This window comes from Misgurnus anguillicaudatus, chromosome 17 (assembly GCF_027580225.2).
Source record: "Misgurnus anguillicaudatus chromosome 17, ASM2758022v2, whole genome shotgun sequence".
Taxonomy (NCBI): Eukaryota; Metazoa; Chordata; class Actinopteri; order Cypriniformes; family Cobitidae; genus Misgurnus; species Misgurnus anguillicaudatus.
The window spans coordinates 38,720,330-38,743,904 of NC_073353.2; the positions used below are offsets into that span (position 1 = coordinate 38,720,330).

At 35.8% G+C, this 23,575-nt stretch overlaps 3 protein-coding genes across 5 annotated transcripts; 1 reads left to right on the forward strand and 2 right to left on the reverse strand.

Moving 5' to 3' along the window:
- Positions 1-2,823: 2,823 nt before the first annotated feature.
- ofd1 (OFD1 centriole and centriolar satellite protein) lies at positions 2,824-15,328 on the reverse strand. The gene is made up of 18 exons (XM_073854732.1): positions 15,083-15,328; positions 14,630-14,836; positions 14,455-14,523; positions 14,328-14,355; positions 12,843-12,950; positions 12,616-12,752; positions 12,355-12,528; positions 12,174-12,280; positions 11,935-12,054; positions 10,958-11,031; positions 10,787-10,878; positions 10,407-10,596; positions 8,628-8,758; positions 8,406-8,517; positions 4,629-5,159; positions 4,277-4,439; positions 2,992-3,242; positions 2,824-2,906 (listed from the first exon to the last, which is right to left on the reverse strand). The coding sequence occupies exons 1-17, from the start codon at positions 15,179-15,181 to the stop codon at positions 3,110-3,112; spliced, it is 2,475 nt and encodes an 824-aa protein (XP_073710833.1). The 5' UTR covers positions 15,182-15,328; the 3' UTR covers positions 2,824-2,906; positions 2,992-3,109.
- A 56-nt stretch (positions 15,329-15,384) lies between these two features.
- Positions 15,385-16,540, forward strand: trappc2 (trafficking protein particle complex subunit 2). The gene is made up of 4 exons (XM_055216299.2): positions 15,385-15,696; positions 15,774-15,917; positions 16,118-16,204; positions 16,284-16,540. Exons 1-4 carry the CDS (start codon positions 15,604-15,606, stop codon positions 16,380-16,382), a joined length of 423 nt encoding a protein of 140 aa, XP_055072274.1. The 5' UTR covers positions 15,385-15,603; the 3' UTR covers positions 16,383-16,540.
- Positions 16,541-17,208: 668 nt separating this feature from the next.
- rab9a (RAB9A, member RAS oncogene family) lies at positions 17,209-22,975 on the reverse strand. Of its 3 annotated transcripts, none has more exons than XM_073854734.1 (4): positions 22,796-22,974; positions 21,412-21,443; positions 20,748-20,780; positions 17,209-19,195 (listed from the first exon to the last, which is right to left on the reverse strand). In XM_073854734.1, the coding sequence occupies exon 4, from the start codon at positions 19,163-19,165 to the stop codon at positions 18,560-18,562; it is 606 nt and encodes a 201-aa protein (XP_073710835.1). In that variant the 5' UTR covers positions 19,166-19,195; positions 20,748-20,780; positions 21,412-21,443; positions 22,796-22,974; the 3' UTR covers positions 17,209-18,559. The 3 variants fall into 3 exon arrangements, with proteins under 3 accessions (XP_073710835.1, XP_073710834.1, XP_055072273.1); XM_073854733.1 differs by having other exon boundaries at positions 21,412-21,449; positions 22,802-22,973; XM_055216298.2 differs by lacking the exon at positions 21,412-21,443 and having other exon boundaries at positions 22,804-22,975.
- Positions 22,976-23,575: the final 600 nt, after the last annotated feature.

A 23,575-nucleotide genomic window follows, 5' to 3' on the forward strand; every position in this document is an offset into this window, starting at 1 on the left:
CAGTCTTATGAACACCCCTTTAAGTTAAATGGCCAAGTACATAGTAGTTAAGGTCACCTAATATAACATGTGATCATTTATGATTTTAACAAATTCAAATTAGTGAAGAATAAACAATAGAAGACTTTTGGAGCGTTTATGTTTACAGAGTTATAAAATGATTGAAGGAAAAATCTTACATGAAGACTTTGTTAATGTGTTCAGATCACAGAAAATGTTTTCTTACATCCAGCACGTTGAAATTCATCAGCATGAGTAATGTGACCCAGTTCAGAAAGTGGAACGCAAGCTTTGTTTTGTTTTTTGAGAGGAAGAGAAGAATTCAACAAATGTGCGATTGTAAATACAGACAAATCTTACAGTCATTTTTGTAAAAGAGGTTTATAGTGCTCGAGTTCTTAATAACTTTATAAAGAAAACCTGTGTGATGGTTATTTGTATTGACAGATATTGTAAGCAGTGTTTGCCTTCTGCTTTATAACATCCTATAATCATGTGAGAAATGCTTTTTATTAGATCATTGCTGTTATTTTAATCCATGTTTATGTATGTTCTCTCTATAATACCTTTTGTAACCAATATTTTTCATTAACTGTAGTGATTTCTCTTAGTTTTTTATCTTAAACTGTATTTGTTTTAAATGGTGATATTCTGTCTAAACCACTATATAAACCATCATGCTGTTTTATGAGCCCTGTGAGATTGTTTTTCTATGATTGACCAAAATGTGTTTATGTACTTCTTGTAATCTGCAGCTTTAAACTGGTAAGTTAACCAGCTAAACCAATAACAAGGTGGATGTTTTTAACTTTATTTGCCCAACATTGATGATTTATTTGATGTATTTTACCCAGAATGTGTTAAGATCTCCACAATTTATTGTATTTTATGATAAAAAAATAAAACAGGTCCTGTTTCAATGAGACATTTTAAACATCATAAACAGTTGTGATATATTAAATTATAGATGTTCGCATGACACATTTTCAGAGTTTACTACCGTTTTAAAAGGACACACAAACATTCACGTCATGTCAAATTTATTTCAATAAATAAACAGATTTATACAGACAGTTTCAAGTTATTGTGTGAATCAGACTATAAAAATAATAAAAAAATACAGAACTGTAAACGTTTAATGCTCTGCAGGTTTCACCAGAAATCCTCATCTGGTTCTTCACGTGAAACTGCATCAATGCTGGAGAATAAATGAAATGTTTATAAAAAATACAGAAAAAACAGATATCTGCTTGAATAGCAGTCACAGGTGAATGAAACATAAACAAACCTGTCATCAATATTCTCAGACAACAAGATTTCCTGAGCGCTCTCATGCTCCGACTCTTTCTTTGGGCTCTGAAAATCATACAAACAATAAATTAATAAAAAAAACTTTTAAATCCAGTAATTTTCCTTTACACTGTAACACAAGGTAAATGAAAGGGTTAAAATGTGTTTTTCATGCACCTCCTCGTGTTTTCCCTGCATGAGGATCATCATGTATTTCTCCAGTGGATTGACCACATCAGCTCCTCCTGATGCCTCCTCCTCCTCCTCAGCTTCTTCATCTCGTCCTCCTGCAATCACTGAAGCTGTTAGTGTTACCTGCTCCTCTTCTGCTTCTTCCTCGTGTTCAATCTCCTGAAAAATAAAGATTTATCATAAATGTGTCTCAGTAGAGCATCATTCACATCTATGAACACATGATGACTACAGACGTCACTCATGATGACCACACTGTCTGTCCACATGTTGCAACACAACACAATCTAAAGGATTTTTGTGGTATAGTCACAAAATATTTCATTGATGTTTTTGTGTTCATGGACATTGTTTTTCTTCTTGTCACGAGCACGACTTTGTTTTTGTATCATTTCATGTATTTTTTTAAGAAACCAATACATCCCATATGGCAAAAAACAATATTTTCAAAAATAATTCAAAATATACAAAAAAAAAAATGGCCAAAATATATTTACAAACACGTATAAATATGCAGCATTTTTGTCAAATCAACATATATTGGTTTGTTACTTTAACATAAAAAATTAAGTTCAATAATTTCAACATGATTTTATACAGTATGTCAACTTTTCACTTTGCAAAACAACTTTTCACTTTGCAAAACAAAGTTTTTTCAAAACCAGTGCAATATATTTTTGATCATTTTTTGTATATTTTGAAATATATTTGAAAGCATTTTTAATTCATGAAGCTTTGAAAGAATTGTTCATGTTTATGTTATAACCTTTAAACATAACAGGTTCAAATTAAATATATTTAAATGCAAAAATAAACGTTATAAACATATTTTTGGCAAGTAAAATATATTTTTTGCTGTAGGGTTGTAAAATTAGAATTAGAAATATATGTTAATATATAAAGGTTAAAATTAAATACATATATCTTTAAATTCAAAAATATATTTAATTAAGCTTCACTTTTTATAAAATGTATTTAGCATACATTTAAAACATATTTTGGGCCACAGAAATAAAAAAATGGCTGTATGGGATATAATTACATCCTAACTCAAACCTCAAATCTAACCCCCAACCCCAATGGTTTAAAAATAAGTTAATTTTTTATAAAATGACACAAAAATGAAAGTTGTGCTCTGGGTCATGAAAAAAGAAGAAGAGGAAAATTGTGTCCATGCTCAAGGAAAAAATCAAATATTTTGTGACTATACCACGAAATGCCTCAAGGAAGGGTTGTTGTGCAACATTCCTCAGATTATTTGTAACAAATGTGAGAAAACACACAGATGCTTTGATGCCAAAAACAAAACGCCCAGATGGCCTAACATACAAACACTCTCACCAGGTCCTCCTCCTCTCTCTCCTGTGATCTCCTCTCCTCTTCTTCCTCAAAGCTGTCTGATGAAGGTACCGCTGACATCATCACTGTGACATCATAACACAAATACACATCTAGAGTTAAATGAACATGATGTCTATGAGCACCAGATGAAGACAGAAGCTGTCTCACCCTCATCCTTCAGGCAGCGCTGTGTGTTTATGTCCTGCAGGTTCTCCAGGATACACTCCTGATCTGCAGACATATCTGAACACACAAACACATTTCTCTACACATCCAGGTTTAGTGGTCATGACGGTATGAACACAGATTGATGCTTCACACACATACATGGTTCAGTGAGATCATGAAGGCTGATCTTCTCAGGCTGTGGTGAAGACTCTTGAGATGATGAAGAGATGATCTGCTGGAGTTTAGGTGGACTGCAGACACAAATCACATGACATCATGATGAGACATCAACTATCATCAGAAGTGTGTTTAATGTAACTCTAATGTTTACAAAAGAGCCATCAGTTTGGCGATACGTCTCTCAAATACACTATAGTGCAAAGGTTTTGGGACACCCCTCCAAATCATTAAATTCAGATGTTTAATCACTTCCATGGCCTCAGGTGTACAAATCAATCTCTAAACATGCAGACAGCTTTTACAAACATTTGTGAAAGAATGTGTCGTTGAATTCAAGTGTGGTACAGTGATAGGTTGCCATCTGTGCAATAAATCCTCACTTTTGTATATTTCACAGTCAACTGTTATGTGGACACAATTTTCCTTTTATTTCCCTGTGTCATTGAGCATGAATGTCTTCATCGTGTCATTTTATGTATTGGTTTTTCATTTTTTTTCCCTATTTATAAACTATCATCATTTGTGGTTTGGGTTAGGATGTAATTTGATGGTTTTGTTTATACATGTTTTTCTTCTGATTTTTATACTATTTTTGCTTGTGGTTAGAGTTTGGATGTCTGAAATGAAACAGAAAATCATTCTAAACCCAAAGCGACAATGGCAGAAAAACAGAAAACAAACTGAGAAACAAATACATAAAATATCACAAAAAAGGAAAGTTGTCCTCATCCGAGACACAAAAACAATATATAGAAATTCATATTTTGTACTAAACACAAAAATTAATCAAATATTTTGTAACTAGACACTAAATGCCTTCAGATTGTTTAAAGCCCATTGAAGCTTCATTGAAACTAGTGAACCTCAACAGTCCACTATAAAGAGGAAAAACCTGGTATGTTTTCCTCAAAAAACTTTATTTCTTCTTGACTAAATAGAGAAAGACATAAACATCTTGATGACATGGGGGTTAGCAAATTATTATAAAAGTAATCCTGTAATGACTCTAACTAGATTTCTTTAAGCTGCTCCAGCATGAAACATTTGTCATTTGTTTGAAATGATGGTTGAAGATGTTTAGCTGTAGATGAATGGAGGTGTGAACCTGTTATTGTCTCGTGTGGTGCTCTTCATCGTGGGGCTGCTGACACACATCAGGTCTCTGGACAGGCTCGTGTCTCCAGCGGGGATTGGTGAGATTTGTCTGTCTGTACTGAGATCAGTGAACATCACTGATGGTCTTTCAGCGTTGGTCTTCCTCATCCAGTCTGAGTCAAACATTAAACATCATTCACAGACGCTCTGAGAGTGAGTAGTGTCTTAAATTACAAACATCACAATGACCTGAAAGCAATACAGTGCAAGAGCCTTACAGGCTCTTCATATCATCATCATCATCATATCACACAAGAAAGAATTTCATCCTAAAAATTAATCTTGAACAACCAAAGTGCTACCTTGAGTGACAGCAGAAGTCTGATCTGATCTGCTTCTGCTCATGGAGAGCGGGGTGGAAGACAAACGTCTGGCTGGAGGAGAGTCAAGTCTGGGTGGAGTTTGATCTTCTGGAGGAGTTCTCGTGAGGTGCTCGTGTGAAGGTGGATCTCCAGTGAAGGTAACTCTGGGTCTGATGTGAGACGCGCTGGCTCTCTTATGGTGAAGTGAGAGATCATCTGTGGCTCTTTGCCGATGGTTTCTGTAAGCTTCCTCTAATCTTTCAGCTTCTATTTCCAGCTCATGAATCCTGGCCAATGCACCAGACACCAATTCAGAGTCCTGATCCTGAATCTGTGCTTGAGGCGATGAACGCCGCTGACCTCTGAGAGTCACTCCTGTTTCAGATAAACCACCATCAGAACCTGGAGCTCTTCTGAGGAGAGCGCTGTCTATGTAAACGTCTGGAGGAAGCAGCTTGTCAGGCATCAAAGTGAGAACAGATCGATCTACCAGAGAAGGTTTAGGATTGAGGAGGATCTCATTCTCGAGAGCTGCGCTCCAATCACAGAAACAAAGAACAGAAGAGGAGAAGCACAGATTGAGATAACAGAGTTCCCACACCTATAAAAACTCCATCATATCTTTAATCATTTGTATGATTAAAAATCACTATTAGAAATAAATGTGGCAACTCTGAAAGAATGAAATATATTTGTAAGTTTATAGCTTACAAATCTGAAAGTGATTTCAGGAACAAATCTAAAAAAATGATGAATGTCAGATTCACTGAAACCTCCAACCAAACAAATCACATGACCTGGGGCCTCATTTATAAACGTTGCGTACGCACAAAAGAAGGCGTACGCCACTCTCTACGCAATAGTTGTTATTTATAAAAAGCAAACGTGACGGGAAAATGTGCTGTCCGTCACGCAAGCTCTGACCAAGGCGTACGCATAAAAACGGGTGAAATGAGAAATGGCGACACCGACGGCAGATGGAAGAAACACGTGAAAGTGAAAGTAAAAATGACAACACTACCTCTCATAAATAACATGAAGACTTCTGTTGTGTCAAAGTCTGTTCCCCCTATTTTTCCCTTCAGTGTAGTGTTTTTATGGCGTTTTTATCACGTTATAGGTTGTATTATTTATATATTTAAAGTTTTAATGGCTACTGAGATGTATATGTGTGCATTTCTGTAATGTATTTGTATTGTTCTTAATGGTAAGTCAATTATTTTTACAGTATGAATAATATTATATGTATAATATTTATTTAATTATGTATGCAAACATTACATTTTTAAAACGACCAGTAAAGGAAAAAAAGAAAAAGACAGGCTATATTTTAAAAGAAATACTCTAATAGAAAACTGTCAAATGTATGAAATATTTAATAAATTGTATTATAAAATACATGATATTATGCCTTTTTAGTATAACCAATTCAAATCTTTAATCTTTCTAAATGTAACGTGACGAAAACGCCACAAAAGCACCACACTAAAGGGAAACATAGGGGGAACTGAGTTTGACACAACACTTCACAAAGCAAGTCTTACAATTAACAGCCTACACGAACACCCGTTTGATCGATCAGCAGTGAAACAAAAAAATAAAGAAATCGAAAATTACAACAGAAATTCAAATGAACACATATTTGCTAATAGAAAAGTGAAATATGTTCTGCAATAATATTGGCATGTTGTGCAATTCATCCTCATAAAGAATATAGTTAACAGAACGAAATAATGTACAAAACTGATATTCCCGTCTGGCGGAGCAGATATAGATGCAATTAATAGACAGATAGATAGATAATTAAGGAGATATATAGTTAGATAGATAGATAAATAAATAGATAGATGTATTAATTGTTCACTGGGGAAAGTTGTTTTCATAGTAAACCATATCTTCATAATCTACGGAATTATGGTATTCATGCATATGCCTTTAGTGTGTTTTATTTTTGATAAAACAATGTATGGCGTATGTCTCAACCATTCAGGAAGCAACAAGAAATTACATTTGCGCTGAACAATGTCCCATTTCCACGTCGATTATTACCGACATCTGTAGCTTGTCAGATGCAATTAAATGAATGGAAATAAAATGCCCCACTGTGCCCTCCAAACAACGTTTTTCTCCTCTTTTCCCCCTCGCCAACGATAACTTCTACTTCACATTGAGTGAATTTACGGGTTTTTTTATTTCCTCTATGTGTTTGCCATGATTTCGCAATCAATGCATATTAACTTGTGGGCGTTTCACGGACTATTTATGGGCAACTATGGGCGTGTCATGAAGCCGCAAAAGCTGCGCTACATTTAGAATTGATTGTGATTTATTAAGGGAAAAATGCGTAGGATGTGCGTGCACACGGTTTTATAAATCCGAATATTTCTGTGCGTACGCCCGTCCTATGTTTCATCCGTACGCCACTTCTGACGCAAATCCTACGCAAAGTTTTATAAATGAGGCCCCTGAACATGATCACTGTCAGACGCTGACTTACAGTACTACAGAGAGACAGAATTTTAAAAAACACGGTAAACAGTACCAGGAGAGCAGTGTAAAACACGGTAAACAGTACCAGGAGAGCAGTGTAAAACACGGTAAACAGTACCGGCAGAGCAGTGTAAAACACAGTAAAGGGACAGCAGTGAAAAACTCAGTAAATGGTACAGAGGGAGCAGAGTAAAACACAGTAAACAGTACAGAGAGAGAGCAGTGTAAAACATGGTAAAGAGACAGCAGTGAAAAACTCAAACGGAACCAAGAGAGCAGTGTAAAACACTGTAAACAGTACCAGGAGCAGTGTAAAACACAGTAAACCGTAACCGGAGAGCAGTGTAAACATGGTAAAGGGACAGCAGTGAAAAACTCAGTAAATGGTACCGAGGGAGCAGAGTAAAACACAGTAAACAGTACAGAGAGAGCAGTGTAAAACATGGTAAAGAGACAGCAGTGAAAAACTCAAACGGAACCGAGAGAGCAGTGTAAAACACTGTAAACAGTACTAGGAGCAGTGTAAAACACAGTAAACCGTAACCGGAGAGCAGTGTAAACATGGTAAAGGGACAGCAGTGAAAAACTCAGTAAATGGTACCGGGAGAGCAGAGTAAAACACGGTAAACAGTACCAGGAGAGCAGTGTAAAACATGGTAAAGGGACAGCAGTGAAAAACTCAAACGGTACCTAGAGAGCAGTGTAAAACACTGTAAACAGTACCAGGAGAGCAGTGTAAAACACGGTAAACCGTAACCGGAGAGCAGTGTAAAACATGGTAAAGGGACAGCAGTGAAAAACTCAGTAAATGGTACCGGGAGAGCAGAGTAAAACACGGTAAACAGTACCAGGAGAGCAGTGTAAAACATGGTAAAGGGACAGCAGTGAAAAACTCAGTAAATGGTACCGGGAGAGCAGAGTAAAACACTGTAAACAGTACCAGGAGCCGTGTAAAACACAGTAAACAGTACCGGGAGAGCAAAGTACAACACGGTAAAGGGAGAGCAGTGTAAAATGTGGTAAATGATTGAGAAAACTTAACCATAGTGTTTCTTTCTTCTGAGTTCTGGTCTGTATGGTCAGAAGAATGAGATATTAAGTGAGTGATTATCACAGATAAAGTCAAAGAGATGATGAATGAGCAGCTGTATGTTATGTTTTGAGTAATGGATTTCTAATGCCTTGTTTGTGAACACAGAGTCAAACAGGTGCAAGGTTTCAGTGAATCTGACCTACTGGAGAAACTATAAAGTAAGCGATAACATGCAGAACGGCCTCAGACTGAACCTTGTTGTGTGTGTTTCAGCTGAAGTTTAATCTCCTCAACGTTTGTGTTCATCCACCTGATGCGCTCCTCACACTCCACCAGCTGACCCTTTAATAAAGTACACTGATGGACCTATAACAATACAACACACACACACACAACACAACACACAGCTCCTTATGAATTAGTTTGGAGGGAGGGCAGTAGTCCATACACATGAATATCTGATATATATATCTCACCTCATGTTGAAGCTGAGTGTGCAGTACTTTATTCTGCTCCTGAAACTCTTCTTCATCACGTCTGCGTGCCGTCTGCAGTCTCTGCAGCTCTTCCTGCAGCCGCAGCTGCTCTGTAGACGGAGCTTTGAGTTCTGCAGGAGAAACACAAAAATCAGTCAATGATCTTAAACACAGTGGAGCACTTGTGTGCTTTCAGTGTAAAGATGGCTGTAGATTATAATGGAAGTGATTTAGTTTGGCATTGACTGCACTGCTGAAACGAACCGTTAACTATTAAACCTTTCTCTGTTCCAGCAAACCGATTAGATTCAGACAGACAGATATAATGTTTGTTTGTGGATCTTTTATCCTTATTTCACCCCTTTAGAGTTTGAACTGAATTACCTAAACTCACAAAAATGAATGAATTCAAAAACATCAGTTGACAGAAATGGCACTGAGGTTTTGGTTTTATATTTAGTCTGCAAATGTTTGCTGCTGTCAGTAAGTATAGATGTGCAAACATGCAAAACTCAATTTCTACTAAAACATTCACACATCACCAAATCTGAGCAATACATTCAACACCTGAACTTTTGATAAGAATCAATGTGAGAAGATTCTGTATGAACTCCTTCCCCACCGGCCTTTTTTTGAAAAGTTGCCCACCAGCATTTTATGTAATTTTCCCAAAAGTTTCACAAAATGCCTTCCAAGAAAATGTTTGACTATAATCTATAAACATACAAATATATCAAATGATAGACCAGACCCTCAAACAAACAATAAACAAATAAATAAACAAACTAAACTGGGAAAGAACCGTTTCATCATATCTATACTTTTTCTCTGCTTATAAACTCTTAAATATGGGTTGAATAGTTTTTTTCTTTAAAAATAATAGCATTTTTGTTAGAGATCAGATTCAGAATGATTATCAAAACATACACAGAGTTTAAAATTAATAAACAACGTTTTGGCTTCGTTTTTTATAAATAGGGTAAATGCACCATCTATTGGATAATCGCGGAATTACAGATAACTATAAAAACTCATCAGGAACACCTTTTTATGCATTTGTTTTCTCTTAATTGACGAGATAACTCGTTAATGAACTAAGTTGATGCATTAAAGCACAAACCATGCACATAAAAACTCTTCATTCTCATTATTATTAAAACTGTTTTAGTCGCTATCTTTGGCCATATTCATGATTAATAAAGCAGTAAGCCACTTAAGTCAGTGTAATGTCATCATGTGTAATGTGCCTTTGGTGTTCAGTGTTTTCCACAGGATTTTGAGGAGACTGTGGTGGTGATGACGTCATCCGCTAATTAGCATATATGTGATGTCATCATGTCGTGTTTCACTTCTACTCTTTGATCTGTATCTGTATTTGATCTGTATTATATATCAATTTATATTTTAAGCCGAATTAAGCTGTTTTAAATGGTGAAATAAAAATGTAAATGAGAATCACGAAAATTCTATTTGTGGGGGCCAGTGTTGATTCTGTGGTGGGCCACCACAAATAAATCAATGTATGGGAAACACTGGTGTTTAAAACCATCACTGTAACTCACTGCCTACCAGGACTTATTGATTTCATCCACACGAGTAAATGGAGGAGTTTGTTATCTTAAGTGAAATATTAAAGTGTGTGTGACCTCTGTCTGTAATCATTCACACACACTACACATATAATAATACCTTACAATCTTAAACAGAAAGACTGATTATAGACAGATAGATCTCAAACAAACACACACAGACACAGAGAGAGAGAGGAAAAGTGAAGACCTCGTCTGAGTCTCTGGTTCTCCTCATGATTGTCCTCCAGTTGTTGTTTCAGTAGTCTGATGTGTGTCTGATGCTCCAGCGTTTGTCTCTTCAGCTCGGGATAATCCTTCATGTTCTCCAGCTTCTCGTGAAGTTGCTCTTTCTGCTGTGTGAGGAGAAACATCTGCTGTCTAGCCGTCTCCAACTCCACCTGCAATACAGATACATGAAGCAGATATATAAACATATTCATATTTATTATTCAGTGCATCTGCTTAAAGTGTTCTCCCTTCACCTTATACAAGACCCATAAATACTCCCTAAAATGATTCTGACACAATCTAAACACAAAATAACATGAATGAAGATGTATGATGGTGACTATACGATCATAGTTTTACCAGCAGACGTTTGACTTGTGCCAGATTTCTCTCATGTTCATCGGCTTTAGCTTCAATAACAGCCGACTCTTTCTGTAGACGATTCATTTCAACTGCAAACACAAAACATCACTTTATTAACCAACACATACAGCACAGATCAGTCACATCTGTCTGCTATAATCTTCAGACCTTTATTCTGTTTCTCATTTTCTGTAAGCATCTCAGTTCTCTTGATATAATCTTCCTTTAGTTCCTGCTGATACCTAACAGAAAGAAAGAAATACAGATTAAAATGAATGTAAACATGACTCAATCACATGACTGCTTTACTTTCAACAGTCTTCTATCAATGACTGATTTATAATTAGGGTTGCAAAAATCTGGGAAAGACTGGAAACTTTCCATGGGAATAAATGAGGAATTTGAAAATAATGCAAAGTTGCCTATAAGAGGGAAATGTAGTTTTAAAAATCCTGCAACATAATTTTGTTTAAAACAACAAGATTTAATGCAATTTTTGTTGAATTTCTACCCTGCACATTACTCAGTCGCATGCACACAGTTTACAGAAAGGCCATTATTTTTGTTATCATACAGAATTACTGTACCACCCAATAGTTGTGGACACATTAATATTTTTAATGTTTTAAAAAAAAGTATTTTATGCTCATCAAGCATGCATTTATTAATCAGAAATTTTTGATCAAATAAATCCACGGCTTGATGAATATCAGGATTTTTCACTTTTTTATTACCTTGCATGCATGTCTGCTGATGACCAAACTAAATGTTTATTTTTGTTTGCATATGATATAGTTTATAAAAATGTCCATATAACTCCCATAAATTCCTGTTAAGTTTCCAATTTGGAATATTTCCAACATTCCCCAGATTATGTTCCCATGGAAAGATTCCATAAATTTACTGGAGACTTTCCGCCCATTTGCAACCCTACTTATAATTAAAGTGTAGAGAAAATATTGCACCACTGAACAAATGTCCTCTTCAACTTTAACAGTGAGAGCTGATGTATCATATTCTGATCATAAACAACTCCATCAAACACGAGACATGTTAAGGTTTAACTCCAGTCTGCTGTGCTGCAGTTCTTTTACAACAGCGACACCTGCAGGATGATTCATGAACAACTAATGATCTTTACTTACTTCATTAACTCGCTCTTTAGTTTCTGATCAAATGAATCTTCCATGTTTTTAACAGACGTTTCTCTTCTCCTCAGAAGATCCTCCATGGTCTTCATCTTCTCCTCGTGTAACTTACATGTCCTGTGGTCAGTACGGTCACATTCAGATGATTATAAAAACGTATAATGTTTGTAAAGTATTTATTTGAATCACAAACGATCATAAGACTTCAGGGAAACTATATCATAGATTTAACTCACTTCTCAAACGCTTCAGTTCTCCGTTTAAGGTCCACCTCTCTGTTACGCACAGATTCAATGTCCTTCAGCAACATTTGTCTTTGTGTGTACATTTCTTTCTCCTCCATCTGGATTGGAGAGTTTTATGTTGAAGAACAGCTGAAGTTTATTTTAAAACATTGATTATTTGAAGTCTTTTTACCTCCTGATGTTTCTGTAATCGCTCGATTGCGTTTTTCTCACGACTCATCAAAGCCTCAGATTTAAGCTCATATGTTCTCTCCAGGTCTCGCCTCAGCGCCAGGATTTCTTTTCGGGATTTCTCTTGCTCCTCCCTCTTCACCTTCATGATCTCAACATCCATAAAGTGCTGAAGCTGTGTGATGAAGACGATGATTTGATAAGTTCTCTATAACACGAGTTGATACAACGAAAACAACTATCCAGTGTGATGAAGACAGACCTTTGCTTTCAGCTCCACCTGAGACTGCTCCTCCATCTCCTTCCTGTATCCTGCCAGCTTCGCCTCCACCGACGCCCATCGATCTCCTCTGTTTCTCAGGACTTCATACTCCTCCTCGATCATCTGCATCTTCTCCACTGCACAACATCAGGTGGATATGTTGTTAAGCTCTCTCGTTACATGTGTTTTTCATGACTGATGAATGAGAGATGTTCAGTGTGGTTTACCGAGAGATTGTTTATGAGCAGGTTCATCTGAGGTCTGGGTGACAGCATCACAGTGTTCTTCATGAATGTGATGATCAATGAGTTCTGTAAACAGACTCATCAAAAAACCTGTGGAGGAAAAAAATGATGATGTTCATCTGGGTATCCATCACACTTATTTTATGCGCATTTTAAAGTATTGCATGACAAACAAGTGATGGAAATGGCAAATTTCAAATAAAAATCCATTAAGTGGCAAAAAAGTTTTGTTTGATTTATGCCAAAAAGAGTAAATGCGAATAATGGGAGATGGAAGCACATTTGTCGAATAAATTCTGACGTAGCGAACATTAAACCCGTGTGACTGATCGTCTAGCTGTATCAGCTGATGTTATCTTTACCACACTGTAAAAAAAATTCAGCATTTTTGTCAAATCAACATATATTTTTGTTACTTTAACTTAAAAGAGATTTAAGTTCACTGAAAATTCTGTCATCATTTTCTCATCCTCATGTTGTTTTAAACTTCCATAGTAGGAATAAAAAATATGATAAAATTTAATGGGTACCGTCAACTGTGTGCTAACCATCATTTTATTCATCATTTATCACAATACTTCCAAAATATTTTTTCCTACTATGGAAGTCAATTATATACTGTGTGTTTACCATCATTTCTCAAAATATCTTCTTTTGTGTTCATCATTAAAAAGAAATTCATACAGGTTTATAACAACATAAGGATGAGAAAATGATGACAGAATATTCATTTTTGGGTAAACTATCCCTGTAACAATTTAAGTTAAAGTAGTAGTCCACTTTAAAGATGGGGTCTATTGACTTTTTATAGTAGGAAAAAAATATTATGGTAAGTCAATGGGCCCCATGTTTAAAGTGGACTTCCCCTTTAAACAATTGTAACTTGTTTTTATAAATTATGTCAAATAATCACAGGTCAAAAGTTAAAATAGTAGGTTGAATTGACTTGCAAAACCAAGTTGTTTTAACTTCATGCTGCATATATGGGGCTCAACATCATCACAACGCCCTTGCTGCTTGTGCCTCCATCAAAAATTCAGCATTTCTTTTTCCGTGCACAGCATTCAGTTTGGCAATAACAAGCTGCACTGCTAGTAAATGTATAACTCAATTTTCTAAGTGTACCTTGTTTTACTTACTGTTAGTAATATAACCAATACCAATAACTTGATGGAAACAACTAATTCGCATTTGTTTGTTTTTCAAATGGTTTTCTTTTAAATAAATATATTTATTTCAAATGTTTTATAAAAATTGTATAAACTAGTATCTACAGTGAGGTGCAGCAATAGGTTTAAATGTATGCAGATAATGCGAGATAACAGGTGAGTTATGTAAAATAGCTAGAAACAACTTCTGCTTCACAACTAAAATCCATGATGTGCTATAAAAATATAATGATGCATTAAATAAAGGATACATTTCATTTGATTTAAAATGAAAGAGTTATATTGTTATACAGCATACCTGTCTGTCCCTTCTGGATATTTGACATCTGTTCAGAGATAAAAAGGAAAGGTCAGTTTTAGATCAAACAGGGATTTAACACACAGGAACATCTCATCATCACGCTGATCAAATTGATGTTTATTACCACAGCTTTGTATAAAGGCGTATGTGGACTGATTTTCATGAGCTGAAGAAGATCTCTGGTCGATAACACCTTAAAAACAAACAAATAAAAACATGATTGTATTATTGTATGTATTACTCAAGGTCCTGCTTTAAACTGTTAAGAGTAAATGATTAGATATTGATAACACAATCACCTCATGTTTACTCATCCCACACTCCGGGTAGAAGACAGACAGCGTGTACTCATAGCCGATACTCTGTAGATGATCTATCATTACACTGTTACAAGCTTTAACCATCACTGAATCACTGAGTACTGCTGATGCTGCTGATCTGGGAACAGTGGGTCGTGTACGAAGAGGCTGCTGAAGCTCCTGGATCAACTGATTCCGAAGCTGTGTCTGCAGATCAAAACATCAGATGTGAAAAAACAACTGGATAAAACACAAACCCATGCATACAGTGTGTCTTATAATGGGAACTATAAAGGTCTCTACTGGTCATTTGTTGTCTGGATAATGGGAAAGAACAGAACACCATTAAATATTACTGGACGCAGTTCACTAAGTTTTAATGGTGACCAGACGAAGATGCATTCAGTTTAATGACAGCTAGTTAATGCAGTGTGTAAGTTAGTGATCACAAACCTTGAGAGTGTCCAGCAGTCCGCGACTCTTGAAGGTTTGATAAAGTTTCTGTCGCAGCTCATTTGGAGTTAAACTCTCTTCTTCATTCACAGACGACATCTCATCACATCGATAAAAACACTGACGCGCGCAGTTACTTAGCAACGCGACGTCTCGCGGCTTCTGCTGGTCAAAATCCTTTTAAATTTCTAACTGCCAGCAAACAGTTACACTTCCGGTGTTGTGTTGATGACGCGACGCTCGTGCGCACCTCTGATTGGCTGTTTCTGTGTCAGCTGCGAGAGGCCGTCGGAAACAGGAAGTCATATGGTCATCAATAATACGCAATCTTTTCACTGATATACATTAGATTCTGCGCTTATTTTTTTATTACTTTGCGTAACACTATTGTTGTTAGAATGCGGGTCCTTTAAATTAAACCAAACTTATTTGCGTAGCGCGTGTTTAAGTAGCGCAGGTTTGTTTATAAAATCTTCTGTATTTATATTGACTGCTTTATTTCATCTTCGTGAGGATTCACAATGTCGGGCAGTTTTTATTTTGTTATGGTGGGTCATCACGATAATCCAGTATTTGAGATGGAGTTTCTTCCTCCTGGAAAGGGAGAATCAAAGGTAAGTGATGATGATGATGATGATCAGATAGTTAACACTGCAGTAATGTAAGTCTGATGCTGATGATCTCGTGACAGGATGACCACAGACATCTGAATCAGTTTATCGCTCATGCTGCACTTGATCTGGTGGATGAGAATATGTGGATGTCCAACAACATGTATCTGAAGACTGTGGACAAGTTTAATGAATGGTTTGTCTCTGCCTTCGTCACTGCAGGTCATATCCTAAACCAACAGCTAATCTATTCTTTATTATGTCCTACATGTTCAAATAAAGTTGTCATCAAACTATGTCATGACACAAATGCAAGTATAAGAATAATGTATTCAAAAAATCATAGATAAACATAAAACACTGAGCAGTCAGGACAGAAAAATGTGTATTTCATCAATGTTTATTCCTTAACTTTGCTTGTATACATATGAGATTTATAATGTTGCATGATGTCCGGCAAGAGGATGGAATCAAGAACTTCTTTAATGATGTTTATGACCTGTACATCAAGGTAAAGTATTTCTTCATTCTCCGTACCATACGAATGTAATATTGAATTTGTTTTGAAACATCTTTTTCTCTTTACCCAGTTTGCAATGAATCCTTTCTATGAAGCAAACACACCGATTCGCTCCACAGCGTTTGAAAGGAAAGTCCAGTTTCTTGGGAAGAAACATCTCCTTGGTTAATGATTTTAAACATGTACATTTGCTTGAATTTTGTTCTCATATGGATGTGTATTTTGTGTGTTTATTAAGCATCTTTCTATTTCAAATACATATTTCAGTTATTTACTTAAGCTGTGATATGTTGTGTGTATATCAAAATAAAGAGAGGATCTAAAGTGTCCCTGTCTCTTATGTACCAACAGAATTAATAAGATGACAAACTACTCAGGCTGTATTCATTGTAACATATTAACTTGTACTATTTTACAGTAAATAGCATGTGTGGCTTGAACCCACAGTCAGCATGACCCGATTGTTTTCCATCTAAACTTAAAAGGAGACATATCATCATAAAAATCTGACTTTTTTCATGTTTAAGTGCTATAATTGGGTCCCAAGTGCTTCTATTAACCTAAAAAATGTGAAATAGATCAACCAAGTTAACTTAGTTTTGATAAACCATTCTCTGCAAGCTTGTGATAAAAAATAGCCTATTGAAATTTGGCTCCCCTTGTGATGTCAGAAGGGGATCTTATTATAATAACACCGCCCCTTAATCTGCACTATCCAATCACGGCACTGTCATTTGGTGCAGAGATCAGCTCATTTGCATTTTAAAGGTCACACCCAAAAACAGCAAATTTTTGCTCATACCTACAAAGTGTCTTATAATAAATTATCTATATAATATTTTGAGCTATAACTAAACATACATACTCTGGGGACACAAAAGATTTATTTGACATCTTAAAAAGTCTTGTGAAATGTCCCCTTTAAATCATAAAAAGTAGGCACAGATGGTTGGAGGAAATTAAGTAAAAAAGTAAGAGAGATTTGTGACATCTGCTAAAAGGAAAATCAAATAAAAGGCAGTTTTAATATTATGATAAATGCTTACAAAGAATATTTCCTATATGAATTGTGCATAACACCACAATACACAAAACAATTAAAGAAGGTAAATCTGAATTAAATGTTGACTACATGTCATTATGTAACCATATTATTTATTACATAACAACTTTAAATCAAATAAAAAATTTCATGAATCATTGTTAAATAATTATGCTTTAATGTCAATTTAATATTCTACAATCTGAAGATTTTAGTGCTTTTTAAGTAAGTGCTTAAGTAAAGGTATAGTTCACCCAAAAATGAAAATTATGTCATCATTCACTCACCCCCATGTTGTTACAAACCTGTATTCATTTCTTTGTTCTGCTAAACACAAAGGAAGGAATTTTGATCAATGTTTGTGTTTGAGCTCCACTGACTTCCCTAGTAGTATTGTTTCCATCTATGGAAGTGAATGGTGCTTGTGTTTCCTGCTTCATTATAAATATCTAACTTTGTGTTTCACAAAACAAAGACATTTTCAGAGGTTTTTAACAACATGAGGGTAAGTAAACTATGACAGAATTTTCCTTTTTGGGTGACCTATCCCTTTAAGCTCCCCACCTTTTTTTTGTATTAAGTATTTATATTTGGCACTCTGTACACAATCTTGTTGTTATGTTAATATATTAGACATCAGTCACAGTGTATAAACACCTGCCCTGCTATAATACAGGAGCTGCATTAGTTATTCATAGTTATAGATGAAAAAAATCACATAAAACAGACACAACAACAACAACAACTAAAACATATGTTTTCTTAATCACAATTTTGTCTTGTTTCCAGTATAAACATCTAAACACCCTTGAAACGATTTACATTATAAGCAGACTTGTGCAAAATATTAAGAGATGAAATCCGCACTGGTATTTTTTCCTTGTTTTAGGCATATAACCCACAGGATTTCTTTAAAGAATATATATATATGGTAACAGGTTATGGATGAAAACTTTATTAGTCAATATATTCTCTGAAAACAAGCATCATACACAAATGTATTGAGCAAAGTGATCTTGTTTAAAGGATGTTTAGATAGAAAACAAGATAAAGTGCTGATTAAGAAAACATTTTTTTTGCACTGCATTTATTGCATTTGCTCTTCAACTCAAATCTCACAATCTATAAATGACTGAACGCACAGAATCCTCAAAACAATTCGGACAGTTCAGATGTCACCCAATGGACCCAACCCAGTGTTGATATTCAAGTGCATATGGACAAATAATGCAGACTCATTCAGTTCACTAAAGGACTATTAAATAGCTAATGTAAATGGATCATTATGACACACGCGTGGTCCATTAACAGCAGGGTGTGCCGCTGCGTGGCTTCCTGTGCAGATTGACGGTGTCTGTCGGAATCAAATGTTCATGTCGGTCTTCCAGGGCTAGAACTCTCCTCACAGCTTCTTCAAATGCTATCGCAACATTGGTCGAATCTTTAGCGCTGGTCTCGAAATACGGGAAGTCGCCGTTTTCCCTGCACCATTCCTGGGCTTCCTCGCTCGACACCTGCCTCTCCGACACGTCCAGCTTATTGCCCAGTACCACGAAGGGAAAACTCTCAGGCTCCTTAACGTCTGCGTAATAGACAAACTCCTTTTTCCAGTTGGCCAGGTTGTGAAAGCTCTGGCTGTCGTCCACGCTGAAGGTGAGCAGGCAGCAGTCGGAGCCGCGGTAAAAGGGCGTTCGCAGACTGCGAAATCTCTCCTGACCGGCCGTATCCCAGATCTGGAGCGTGACCGTATGACCGTCGACCTCCAGGTCTTTATTGAGAAACTCCACGCCGATGGTGTGGAAGAGATGGGCGTCAAACTTGTTGGTGACGTAGCGGTTCATGAGCGAGCTCTTGCCAACGCCACCATCGCCCAGAAGAATGACTTTAAGAAGAGATGATCTGGATGACATGTTTGTTTCAGTTGATCGCTTACTGATTACCTTCAAAGAAACATTAAAGACATTCAGAAGAGCCATAACATCAGGATCAGGCCTAAAGTGATAGTGGGTGAAGAAGAGCTCAAAAATCACTCTCTGTATTAATAAATACATTTTAGCTGGTTATTAACTACACATTAACCAATAACTATGTTACATTATGTAGATACATATGTGACCCGTGCTGGCAAAATGAGTCAGAATGAGCAAATTTTGAAAAATGAGTAATATATAGACGGTTTCAGCAGTAACAACATAAACAAGCGGCTGTCGCGATCCGCACGTAACTTCCGGTAAACTCCGCTAAGAATAAATAACAACAAAGTTCTTTAAACATAGTTTATTTATATAACAAGCACAAAAACACATAGATTATATAGGAAACAAAAACATTTGTTATTTTCGACGAGGCATTTGTTCAAGAGATCAGTTTAGCAAGTAGTCAGACCATTAAAAAAAGGAAACCTGAAGTAAGGTTCGGATCCAGACGTGTATCACATGCGTCCGATGAAACCGTCTATACACTAGTCAACATTTCAAGTGGATCAAAACCTTCTTAAAAGTTGTCTTAAAACCAATACCCAATGTCTTAAGACAACTTTGATGAAAGCTTTTGATCCACTTCAAATGTTGACTAATATATTTTGACATTCTCTATTAAAAAAAATCTTCAAAACGATGTATGATTTGATGGAATCTGATAAAAAAAAATGACAGATCTACAACGATTTGAAGTTGATCGAGTCAGCAAAGTCAATTTTGAGAAAATTCCAGTTAAAGATTTTTGAAGGTTCATAAGCAAAATCACCACATCCATACCTTTAAATCACTGTAAAACTAATATATTTAGCACACAAAGTCAAAAACAATACTATAGGAAAATTATATGTTCAACTTTTTTCTTTGTTTTATTGTTTGATTGACATTAAGACAGACAGCTTTAGATCTACTGTAATGTAAAGTTTTAATATAATCTTACACATCAGATATTTTACCCAACAGTTAACCGAACATTCACTTACGACATAACAGATTATATCTGTGGGAATTCTTATCAAAACAGAAATTTTTAAAACTTTAATTTTGCGTATATATATCAGAGTCAAGCGCTTGCCATGTTTCAGATCTGTCAGTCAGCGCGAGGAAGATCGTTTTCATGTCTTATCTCTCTTAATAATTATTTCAACATCAAGCAAGTACTGCACTTTATTTTCTAATCCCTCCTTTTAACCAAAATGTCAGATGTGCATGTGGATGGAGACGCATCTTTGTATTAGATTAAGCATTTCAGATGGTACACCTCTCAGAAAACATACCAATAAGAATTATTTTAGATGTTTAATGGCTATTTAGGGCATTGGGATCACTAGACGAGGGCTTCATGTACTTATTTTATGAAAACCTCAATTTCGACCAAAATCAACATTTATACGTGCATTTCGACAGCACAGGTCATTTTTACTGTACAAACACTGTGAATATCCAACATAAACACATGTCCCTAAAACTATTGAAACTTATGAAACTACAGGTGCATGTTTAGAGTTTTACTCACCTTTAACACCACAAATAATTCATCCTTCAAAATCTAGAACAGAAAGTTGTGAAATTACTCATTAGTTTAGTGAACATCAAGAATTTTGATTAAGTTATAATGTATAAGATGTTTCCAGACTTTAAAGGGATAGTCATCATTTCCTCACTCTCATGCTGCTACAAACCCGTATAAATGTCCCTGTTTTGATGAACACAAAGGAAGATATTTTGAGAAATGTTCGCAACAAAACAGCTCGTGGACGCCATTAACTTCCATAGTAGAGAAAAAGAATACTATGCAAGTAAATCGGGTCCACAAACGATTTGGCTACAAACATTTCTCAAAATATCTTTCTTTTTGTTCATCAGAATAAAGAAATTTATAAAGGTCTGCAACAACATGAGAGGGAGTAAATGACAGAATTTTCATTTTTGGGTGAACTATCCACTTTAAACAAACACTTGCCATTTCCTTTATTTCATTTTAAATGGTCCAGCAAATGTCATTTTGGCTGGCCAAACATCTTATACACAAGTGTTTAATCCTTTAAACACACAGAAATCTATCATTCAGATATATCTATAATAACACTACTCTCTAGTTCACATAGTGATAAAAAAAGCTGAATCTACACATGTGGTTCAACACAAAATGAAGGAATGAGAGGAAAAAATGGACTCACTGTTTTCACTCAGCTGCCGGGTGTCATGTGCTACTCTGCCCTACAGATCACATGCAATAGTGACCATTAGAATTCAGTTAACATGCAGGCCAGCCTGTTTAACCAGTGCAAAACAAACTAAATACAACACTACACACACACACACACACGCACGCACAGAGGGGAAAAACTTGAATGAAATAAAGCTAGTCTACTAGAGTAGGTCATGACAAACCTATTGAATGTGTGTATGAGTATACATGTGTTTCAATGACTCACAAAATATCACTCATTCTCTCCAACTTAAAGGTGCAGTGTGTAACTTTTAGAAGAATCTCTTGACAGAAATGCAATCTAATCTGCATAACTATATTAGCAGTGGTGTATAAAGATCTTACATAATGAACTGTATTGTTTTTATTACCTTAGTATGAGCCGTTTTTATCTACATACACTGTGAGTCCCCTTACATAGAAGTCGCCATTTTGTGCCGCCCCCCCATGTCTCTACAGTAGCCCTAAACGGACAAACTGCTCTACGAACCACATTTTCTCACTACTGAATTTTGTCTTAGACAACATCATGTTTGTCCTGCAACGGCTACCATAGCTTCTCTATGCGTTTTGGTGAACGGTGGACGGTTGGTTGCAATTCACAATTTCACCACTAGATGCTGCTAAAATCTACACACTGCACCTTTAATGCCAAACAAGTGAATGGGAAAATATACATTTATTTCTATTTGAAAGAAGAACATTTCTATTTATTTACGCTGCTTTAGATAAAAACAAAATCAATTCATTACAGTTACGGATTGACTGATATCTGCATACTTTTTTCATCCATTATTTCATATCAGGTCTACCAAACATACCACAATTATTATTAAAGTTATAAAAATGTTAATATGTTTCTATTGGTATAGTCTCAATTGTATATATGATAGCAGAAATTAAATAAAAATTAACAATCTGTTCTTCATCTGACCTGTCAGGCACTGATGTCATAAGGAAACATTGGTCGATAATTATAAGTTATGCTAAGACACCAGTCATTGAAATCAATGACAATTATAAACACATCCAGGATGACAGTAATGGACTGCTAATGTCATAAAATAAAAAATGTATGGTCCTAAAACAGGTTTCATATTATTTATACACAAACATTTAAGGTGAGATATGGAACGCTTCATTACACCGAACGGATTGATTTATTTACAAGCAAAGATGCGTAAAGGAATCAAGCAAACACGTCGATTGAAAAACAAAATATAGATGAAAACAAACGTGAGTGAAACACAAGACTGAGACTGAATGTAAATCAATCATAGATGTGTACAATGTGTGTTATACATACAGCTAACTTTAGCTTTAACCCGCGTCATCTGAGCTCGTGCGCTTAAACTCTCCCCTGCAGCTGCTTTCGACAAATCACACTTCAATAATCACACATCCGCATTTCATAAAAACAACAAAATGAAGACATTAAGTGGAATAATAACGAATAGTTGAGAGCTCTTCCTCTGCCCTGCTGATGGTGCCACACTCGACCAATCCTATTGGCCGTTGTGTGTCATGTGACCTGCTGGCTCATTGTCGATCACGTGATGTGCTGACGTCAGCAAAGCTCACTTCTTGCTGCTATGAGGTATGCTCGACTTCAGGCGACGCTGCGGAGACCGATCGGTTTATGACGTAAAGTACCGCGAGCACAGCTTTCAACCCGCAGCTTTTGCATCACTATCGCGGTGCTTTGATGTCATACTCTACACTAAACGGTGTACGCAGCCTATTTGTGTTTGTTTTGTCTGGTCTGTGTAGGCTAGTTATGATGTTCAAAGAATTTAGCTACATTTCATAGAGACCTACATAGATATATATGAAATCTATTTTCTTTAGAGATCTTAATAAGGACAAACTCCAATCGGAGTACAATAAAAGCTAGATTTGCGTGTAAAAGCAAATGTGTTATTATGTTATTTATTATATATTATTATATTATGTGTTATTACACATAAAATGTGATAAATCGTCCCCATACGGCAAAAAAAAAAAAAAAAATGTTTTAAATATATGCTAAATTCATTTTGTAGAAAGTTAACCTTAATTAAATATATTTTTGAATTTGAAAATATATTTAGTTTTAACCTTCATATATTAAAATATATTTTAAAATGTATTTC